Here is a 10357-nt window from a genome sequence, read left to right on the forward strand (position 1 = left end):
ATTGTAAATAGATAAATTAAATTCAATATGTATTTGGCGAAATATTTGTAAAGATTTCAATTTAATGAAGAAGGTGAAAAATACAACTGATTAGGAATACAGACAAGGGAAGTGGCGTTGTTGTAGGATAGATTGTGAAATAGATACACCGTAAAATATTCCTAGTTTGCTACCTAGAGGGTATTTGTGCTGCAACAGTTTTAATTATCGAACTATAATTTCAAACATAGACAGAGAAAATCATACTATCTTTGTCTTACACTAGTACTAGCATCCAAAAGAAAAGGATGAGTATAGTTTTCCTGGTTCTTACTGACTGACAAATTGGTTTGACCAACTATAATCACAACCACATTTAATGTTTCAACAACTGGTGTGACATCACATTTCTGGCAATTTAGTTTTCAGCAAAATCGACAATTCGAATTAAGTATTATTATTTAAATAAAAAATATTTAGAAAAAAGAATTATTAGTAATTTTATAACACAAAACCGATTAGGAAAGAAAACTTACACGAATAAAAATGATTACTATTCCAAGCGTGCGACCGGCCCCGGCTTTGCACGGGTTAACAAATTGAAATTATACATAAATCTTCCTCTTGAATCACTCTATCTATTAAAAAACCGCATAAAAATCAGTTGCGTAGTTTTAAAGATCTAAGCATACATAGGGACAGACATACAGCGGGAAGTGATTTTGTTTTATACTATGTAGTGAAACGGTAATTTAACTGTGCAGCGAAGAATAGAAATATAAATAAAAATCGGTTACTGATTAAGTTAAAGTGACGTCACAACATTTGTGACTTCCCCCTCCCCCTTGTCACAACATGTCACATTTTTATGACCCCCTCCCACCCCCTAAACATAGTAGATGGGTCTCTATTGTTTCCCAAAAAGTTTAAAGTCGTAATGTATTGTATGCCCGCATTTTCGTTAGTCATAATTTATTTGGTTCAGTGACGCGTCACTTTTCAAGATTGCCATAAAATAAACCTAACATAACCTATCTATAGGATAACCTTACGAAAATCCTGAAAAGTTAACGGTTTCCGTTTTAGGACTAATGATAATATGACAAACGATACATATGACTTAAAACTTTATGGGAAACAAAGGGATCCCATAGTGGACCCCTATAGGTACTGTAAAATGGGGTGAGTAGGGTTCGCGGGGAGAGTTGGGTTATGAATGGGGAGAGAAGGGATGAAAGGGAGGTGAGATGGGATTTTAAGGCTACTGCTACAAAAATTATGTATTGCAATTTAAAATGGAGCTATAGTAATACTCATAATAAAAAAAAATCGATCCAACAATCTTCCAAAATCACCTTTGTATGAAAACCCATCTCATCCCAATTACGAGGGACTACAGGGTGAGGTGGGATTTCCTGTTTATCATCAAAGTTATAAAATGGAATTACCCAAAATAAAATAAAAACTAAAATACAAACGTCCGGAACACTTATTATATACACTTTTCAGTTTGCATATGTAAAAATAAAATGCTATCGAGGTTTGAATGTCAGTTTTGCCCCTACTCACCCCATTTTACGGTAGTTATTTGATAGGTTAGGTGATTTTCTTATCTCGATTAAATCCATTTATTGTATTACCGCTATAGTCTATTATGAGCTTGCAAATAGAATCTAGAAAAAAACAAGTTTATCACTAACATAGGAAAACACTTGCTTATCTTTCGTTATCAGAAAATTCTTAAAAGATTTTATCTATGATCGCTGCCACACAAATAATACCTATTCTTTCTCACTTATACAATAATACATCTGTCTCATGTATTTTTATTTTTAATCCGATAAAAACAATAGAATTTGATTGATTAATTAAAATACGTAAAGATAACGTTTAACCGAATGTTTTAATAGAGACGTGTCTGTTCTGGGGTCGTCATACCGAGTTGATACTCCGGACAGGAAACATGAAGTTCTTAGCGGTTCTTTTGGGCGCCATAGCTGCTGCAGCAGGTTTGTGTCAAAATTATTATCATCTCCCTCGTTTTTCTATTCCCGGTTTCATCCTTATAGGTAAACGAATACATATTACTACAGGCATTATATAGGGTAATTCACCAGTAACTGGCCACCCTAAACTAAAAATGAATTCTATTCACTTATAAACAGAATTCATTTTCGTATAATGTTTCAATAACTGGCCAGCCTTCAATAACTATAAGCCACCTTAAACTAAAATGAATTCTATTTAGAGGTGAATAGAATTCATTTTTAGTTTAGGATAGCCAGTTACTAACAGGTGGCCAGTTACTGGCGAATTACCCTACAAGTTGGAGAACATTATTCAAACTAATCTATCAAAAGATGCTTGCGAAATAGTTTCTTAAGAACAGCCAGCCTATTATGGATAGCTTTATCCATCTTTATCCACGTGATAAAATAACTGTCACTGTTTAACACCGTGGGAAAGAAAGTGACGGACACCGTTTTATCACGCTGTCACGTAGACAAGAACGACCATCATATCCGTACAGTACGGATATGATGGTCGTTCTTGTCTACGTGACAGCGTGATAAAACGGTGTCCGTCACTTTCTTTCCCACGGTGTTAAACAGTGACAGTTATTTTATCACGTGGATAAAGATGGATAAAGCTATCCATAATAGGCTGGCTGGTTTGTTTGAGGTTTTGTACTACTAATTTTAACTTAACTTCCAGCTCTGCCCACTGACCTCTCGGACCCAGTTCTCATGAAGTTGAGCGGAGATGCCGAACGATACCAGCCCATGCGGGGAGGCGACGGCGTGGTCCACATGGTGGACACTTGGCTGAAGGTCTCCGACATTATGGAGGCTGCCAGGTTCCAGCCTGATGCTCAGAACGTTTATCATCTCTTCACCAGGTAGATTTTTTTTAAACCAGTCGCAAAAGAGCTTAAGATATTTAGCAGACATTTCGCAGACCCCAACTGTGCGTTTCTCCAGAAATTTCCTTTCACAGCTAAACTGTGGAATGAACTGTCGCCTGCGGTATTTCCGGACCGATACGACCTTCAAGAAAAGTATAGTTTTTACAAGTTTTTTCTCCTGTGGACAATAGTTAACAGCTTGTGGGCGTGTGGGTAATCCAAATAAAAGGAGTACCTTTTCGTGATGTGGATAAGGGTTAAATAAGAAAATTAACCTTTGGTTATGTCTACAGGAAAGACGAACACAGTTTTAATTGTGTTCTACCCCGGTATTCCCGAACGTTTGACCAGGAGGCCCGATTTCCCTATCCTCCTGTCCCGATGGAAATATCCTCCTAAGTACCACAAAAGTGCCACTTGCACCGTCCCACTAACCCGGGGTTAACCGGTTAATCCATATCCCATTGTCAATTGTACTGGTAACTATGGTAACGCCAGGTTTAACCGGTTAACCCCGGGCTAGTGAATGGTGCAAGCGGCCCTAAATGAGTAGTAGTAGTAATCACTTTATTGTACACAACACAGATTTACAGAATTACAGGTACAAAGGCGAACTTATAAGGGATCTCTTCCAGCTGACCTTCGAGTAGATGAGGTTTAAAGTAAACGTGTTTTTCAGAAACAATCCCACGGTAAGCCAGCCGCTGCTGCTCGGAGCCGACGGGCTGCTCGGCAGCACCAACTACAACGCCAACCGACGAACCATCTTCATCCTCCACGGCTGGACCGACAGCGTGCTTGGCAACGTCAATTCTGTACTCATTCCAGGTATAAATAAACTGCATGGGTCATGGTTATGGCTCCGTGGGGTCCTGGCGCTCTGAGTCTTTTTGGAGATCTTTCAAAGAGACTCAGGGACGCAACTGGGGACCCGAGAGCTGGCAGTTACCTCGCTGAACGCATCAGTCTGGCTGTTCAGCGGGGTAACGCAGCCAGCATCTTAGGGACCTTGCCGCAGGGGCCTTTTTTAGGGTTCCGTATCCAAAGGGTACCCTATTCCGTCTGTCACCAGGCTGTATCTCACGAACCGTGATAGCTATAGACAGTTGAAATTTTCACAGATGATGTATTTCTGTTGCCGCTATAACAACAAATACTAAAAACAGAATAAACTAAAGATTTAAGTGGGGCTCCCATACAACAAACGTGATTTTTGACCGAAGTTAAGCAACGTCGGGCGGGGTCAGTACTTGGATGGGTGACCGTTTTTTTGCTTAGTTTGCTCTATTTTTTGTTGATGGTGCGGAACCCTCCGTGCGCGAGTCCGACTCGCACTTGGCCGGTTTTTTATCTTAGTAGTCCGGGCCGGGTGTTCGAGTTCGGGTATGTGTGTGTGTGTGTGTGTGTTATGTGCTCATTCCAGGTACACATTTTATCTTAGCTACCCTAGTTTTTTATCTTAGTAGCCCGGGAGCTTCTGGCTCTTTGTTTTTTATGGAAAGCACCACGTGATCACCGATCAGCCGTCATAGAAAATGACATGTTGTACGCCTCGGCCCGGGCACGGCCCGGTCTAGTGGAGTTGGCATAACGAGGAAAATTGCAAACGAAAGTGGAGGTCTAAGGATTTTTCCTTTCTGGATATTAACGTTGTTGAAAATATTTTGACACAGTTTGTTGTATATCGACCTATGCCTGAAACCTATATTTTCACTGACACCTAGGGTTGCCAGATGGTCGGGATAGGTTTAGGTTTAAAGACATTTATTCTCATAAAGACAATACATCACTGACATGAGAACATATTTAAAATACATATTTATTTACATCTATTTTTTCGTCGTCGCAGCATAACAAAATTAAAATAGGTACGTACATATTTTATTAGGTTTAACTGAATAACACAGTTATTACAGATTCGGCGGAATTCTCCCGATTTTTAGCATGTTGTCCCGATTCCCGACAAAGTGAAAATTGTCCCGAAAAACAGCTTCACATTATAAAACAATAATTTCAAGTTCCGAACTGTCGTCGAGCGAGCAAGCGACCCGCGTCGAGCGCGACAGCGCGCGCGTGCGGCGCGCGTGGCGTGATTGGGCAGAGCAGCTGACGTAGTGCCAATAATGTAAAATATCGTTGTTTTTAATACAATTTTTAATATAATTTGAACGTTTTTTTTTCCCGACTTAAGGCCCAAAATCCCGAAAAAAATTTATTTTTTCCCGATAATAGCGCCTTTCGATCTGGCAACCCTACTGACACCCATTATCCCCACCCATTATCACTGTTAAGAGGGGGCTAACGCAAAATTATGTTTCAGCTTTCTTGGCCGCCGAGGACCTGAACGTAATCTCCGTGGACTGGAGCGTGGGGGCCGGCACCATCAACTACCTCGCAGCCGTCACCAACACTGTCACTTCAGGTATCTTATCTCATCTTCAAGGTGTGGCTGGATTTGACTGTATCTGTGTACTGGAGCGTGGGGGCCGGCACCATCAACTACCTCGCAGCCGTCACCAACACTGTCACTTCAGGTATCTTATCTTATCTTCAGGGTGTGGCTGGATTTGACTGTATCTGTGTACTGGAGCGTGGGGGCGGGCACCATCAACTACCTCGCAGGCGTCACGAACACTGTCACTTCAGGTATCTTATCTTATCTTCAGGGTGTGGCTGGATTTGACGGTATCTGTGTACTGGAGCGTGGGGGCCGGCACCATCAACTACCTCGCAGCCGTCACCAACACTGTCACTTCAGGTATCTTATCTTATCTTCAGGGTGTGGCTGGATTTGACGGTATCTGTGTACTGGAGCGTGGGGGCCGGCACCATCAACTACCTCGCAGCCGTCACCAACACTGTCACTTCAGGTAAGTTGGAACACTTGTGAATCCTGATACAATGTAAAGTAAAGACCACCCTAGGTCGTTTACATTAGGACATTAACAGTGCGCCTAGGCCAGACGCCGATCGAAACTAAAATAATATACCTACTAGGTATAGAAATACGTAGTTACCTACGCGACTATGTCATCCCGCAGGTAGGTAGAGTTAGATCAAGACTAGGGTTTGCACGACGGATTTAAAATGTATGGGAATATCCGCGGATCCGGATCCAGATCCGGATAATTTCATACATTTCGGATCCGGATTGCAAACCCTAATCAAGACTAGTCTGCAACGATTTTGATAGCACACGCATTGCAAGTGTTATTTATACGACATAATTTCATAGAAGTTTGACGTATAAAATAAAAATTGCACTGCGTGTGCTATCAAAATTATTGCAGACTTGTCTTGGTCTGAATTTAGATGGCGCGCATTTGTCATCCCGGTACATTTTTTTGGTTTCGTCTGGCTTTTGTACGATTATCATCTTCATGACACAGCAGAAAAAATACAATTTCGATAGACGAATAAATTAACGTGCACCTATGCTGAGCTATAACCGTGAAATTGCGGGAATTTTTCTCTGTCACTCTAATTACGCCTTCATTGGAGTAAATGAGAAAGATCCCTTGCGAATTTCGGTTTTCGCGGTAGCCGCTCTGAATATAACTTCTTTCGTCCATTTTTTAGGTGAAAGCGTCGCCCGGTTCGTGAACTGGCTGATGGCTTCCACGGGTACCACTCCTGAGCAGATCCACATCATTGGACACTCTCTGGGTGGACACCAGTCTGGAATCGTCGGCAGGAACCTCAACGGCAAGGCCGCCTATATTACTGGTTAGTTCCGAGCAAATAGATGAATAGACAGAGATGCTATGTAGTTCCACATTATAGGACACTCTCTGGGTGGCCACCAGTCTGGAATCGTTGGCAGGAATCTTAACGGCAGGGCCTCTTATATTACTGGTTATTTCCGAGCAAACAGATAAATAGACAGACATGCTATGTAGTTCCACATTATAGGATACTCTCTGGGTGGCCACCAGTCTGGAATCGTCGGCAGGAATCTTAACGGCAGGGCCGCTTATATTACTGGTTAGTTCCGAGCAAACAGATAAATAGACAGACATGCTATGTAGTTCCACATTATAGGATACTCTCTGGGTGACCACCAGTCTGGAATCGTCGGCAGGAATCTTAACGGCAGGGCCGCTTATATTACTGGTTAGTTCCGAGCAAACAGATAAATAGACAGACATGCTATGTAGTTCCACATTATAGGATACTCTCTGGGTGGACACCAGTCTGGAATCGTCGGCAGGAATCTTAACGGCAGGGCCGCTTACATTAATATTTTAGATATTTTAATTACATATGGAATATTTCTGGAATAAATTAATTTTTCATTCATTCATTCATTACTGGTTAGTTACCGTAGGTAAACTTAAAAGTAGTTTTCATTTCTCATGCTCTGAAAGATGAGGGTCATTGGTGTTCTAAAAGGTGTGCAGAAAATGATACGTTTCTGCACTAGAGTAATTGACGTTCCAAGTACGACTATTTTTTTACGATAAGCAATTAAAATGTGGGTTTAATTTGATTTGTTATACAATTTCCATTCTGATATTTAGCTCCCCATTCCATAAAGGATTATGCGATCGACAACACAAACGCAATTCTTCCTATTCGCGATTCCCATACAATATGGATTCCACACAACTGCAGTTTACTACATTCGTGATTCCACACAGTTGTTTTTTTACGCAATCGGGGATTCTTCCTATTCGCGATTCTACACAATATTTTTTCGACGCAACCGCAGTTTACTACATTCGTAATTGCTTGGTATTTTTACACAATAATATAGCGTTTAAAATTTTAATAAATTAATTACCTTTTCCTAAATTAACAATTGAAAGCCCTCAATATTTCATATTATAAAAATATCTATTTACTTGAACATTTTACTTTCCTCGTATTCGAAATGAAAAGTAGAGTGTTTAACTTGGGTGAAAGGCATCATTTCATCCACTTTCTGAAGAAAGTGTATCTGTAACTACTTTTAAGTTATTTCACTTTTCCTGAACTGTGACGCGGTCGGCAGGGTTATTTAAGTTATGCTAAAGGGCAAAGTTTTATACTGCAAGCCCAACTAACAACCCTTCTTCTTCAGCTCTGGACCCGGCCCTTCCCGGCTGGATAAGCAACGAGAACCGGTTCCAGGCGAACGACGGCGCCTACACCGAGGTGATCCACACCAACGCGGGCCTGCTCGGCTACATAGCCACCCTGGGTCAGGTGGACTTCTACCCCAACGGGGGTATTAACATGCCTGGGTGCAGCGAGCCTACTTGCGACCATGACAGGTAGGAAAACTTAGTCAACCGGGTTCATCTAGCCAGAGATTTTTACCTTTCAGCAGTGGCGTAGCTAGGCGTGGGCGAAGTGGGCCGTCGCCCACGGCCTCGCGCCCCAAGAGGAGCCTCGCGCGAGGCCCCTTCGGACACAGTGAAAGAAAGGGCCTCGCAGATGCGATTTCGCCCACGGCTAGATTAGTTCACGCTACGCCACTGCCTTTCAGTGATAAGACAGCACAATAGGGGAGACTATAGCTCACAAATTCCGTTGGCTAGGCCATAGACATATATGTGTCGTTCACGAATGAGTGATTTAAATGAACTATATCTTTTGAATGAATTCACTCACTCTTCAACTCACTGATGATTTAACTCGCTCAGTCTTTCATCTATCTCAGTGTTCCTTGCGTGCTCTTTCTCACACATGTTTCGAATGAGCCGGCTGAGCGAGTGAGCGACTGAGACGATGCGAATAGGTTGCGGACTTCGGAGGGTGTAGGGGCGGGATCGTATATATCGCGTGATTCGCCATCTTGCTCGTACTTATGGCTGTGTGTATCTGATTGATTGACATTTTCCTCTACTCACTCGTGAACAATATGTCTACAGATCCACTGAGCAAACTCAGCAAAATGAGCGAAATGAATGATATGCGCGCGAAGGAAAGATATGAATCAATCTATTCAACTCAGTGAAGCGTTTTGCGCATCTCTATTTCTACTAGGCCATCTTGAAAGAACCCAACCTAACACCTAGGTAGGTAAGCTAAGTACCTACACACCTTTCAAAAATTTAATTTATTTGCAGATGCTTCCACTACTTCGCTGAGTCTCTCTCTACTGGAGGCTTCACTGGCACCAGGTGCGCCACTTACGCTGGAGCTATGACCGGCACCTGCGTGCTGTGGGGAAGCCTGCAAATGGGAGGGTTGAGGCCTAAGACTGGGTAAGATGCTTCTTTCTCTTTCCCTCTTGACTGTGACAGGTTTAGCATGATAACCGCTTAGTGGCGGTCCTCAACTGCGAGTTTCTCTTTCTGCCTCACACATACGCTGTGGAATTAACTGATGCCCACGGTGTTTTAATTTGTTTGTGGTGACCGTTCCGACTGAACATCTAGCGATCTTCACCAAGGAGGAGTGTTGGCCGAAGGGTGTCAAGTTTCGGCGGTTCCGCGGCCGGCTCCCTGACACTGCGGGGTTGCGTAATGCATCGAAATTATAATGTGATGTTTTAGTGCTTAGTTATATTTTTATAATATGTATATGCTAGTTTTAAGGTATTTATGTATGGGCCACTAGTTGCCTGAAATAAAGATTTCATTCATTCATTCATTCAAGACAGATACCTACATCCAAACCTCCAAAAAAAGAGCGTACTTCCATCTTAATGGCCAGCAATGCACTTGCAACCCCTCTAGTGTTGCAGGTGTCCATGTGCGACAGTAATTGCTTACCATCAAGCGATTTGTCTGCTTGCTTGCCTCCTATATCGTAAAAAATGAGTCCATCTTGTACTGTACGTGTGTAACGTGTGTTACTCTAGCCTCCTAAGGCCCAAGGTCCTGCCTATAGTACCAAACAACGCAAAATCAACTTTATTTCCTACAATTTAGGTTCAAATTTCAGTGACAAATATTGGATGTTTCGTTTGTATGGCTGGGCCTTAGGAGGCTAGTGTGCCATTTGGCCTAAAATGTAACGTTATCTATGAAAAGGGACCTTATTGTCGATGGCGGTTACGCCATTATTAACGATCCTCCGATATAAATACAATGCCGCGCGACGCTGTGCGGCGTAAGCGCCATCGACAATAAGGTCCCTTTTCATAGATAATGCCCCAAATATGAGCCAATTGATAATCAATTAAATCGTATTATTTTTTACAGATCTTCGGGCATCTACTACCTGCAGACCAACAATGCCCCGCCTTTCTCTCGAGGCTAAATGATCATTTCATTTTAATCATTTAATCATTGCAATCATATAACATCAGCTGTTAAATATTGACCCAAATAATACTCCAACTAAATCAAACTTTTATTAGCAAAATTGGTTCAGCTGCGGCCCGTTTCTCAAAAGCTTGTAACTTAATTGTAATACAATTGGAAGTCCCTTTCCAACAAAAGCTGTCAAAAAGTGATATCCGCTTGTATTACAAGTTACAAAACACAATACCTGTATTGTTGAATAAATATATGACTATAATATATGACTACAAGTTTTTGA

The 10357-nt window shown here is 41.8% G+C and overlaps 1 protein-coding gene across 1 annotated transcript; it reads left to right on the top strand.

Annotated features, from left to right (window-relative positions):
* Positions 1-1887: 1887 nt before the first annotated feature.
* On the top strand, positions 1888-10075 carry LOC134660294 (pancreatic triacylglycerol lipase-like). Its single transcript, XM_063516045.1, has 8 exons — positions 1888-1988; positions 2695-2878; positions 3564-3712; positions 5205-5306; positions 6464-6610; positions 7947-8139; positions 8938-9075; positions 10018-10075. The coding sequence occupies exons 1-8, from the start codon at positions 1943-1945 to the stop codon at positions 10073-10075; spliced, it is 1017 nt and encodes a 338-aa protein (XP_063372115.1). The 5' UTR covers positions 1888-1942.
* The last annotated feature ends 282 nt before the right edge of the window (positions 10076-10357 follow it).

Source organism: Cydia amplana, chromosome 26, assembly GCF_948474715.1.
Source record: "Cydia amplana chromosome 26, ilCydAmpl1.1, whole genome shotgun sequence".
Lineage (NCBI taxonomy): Eukaryota > Metazoa > Arthropoda > Insecta > Lepidoptera > Tortricidae > Cydia > Cydia amplana.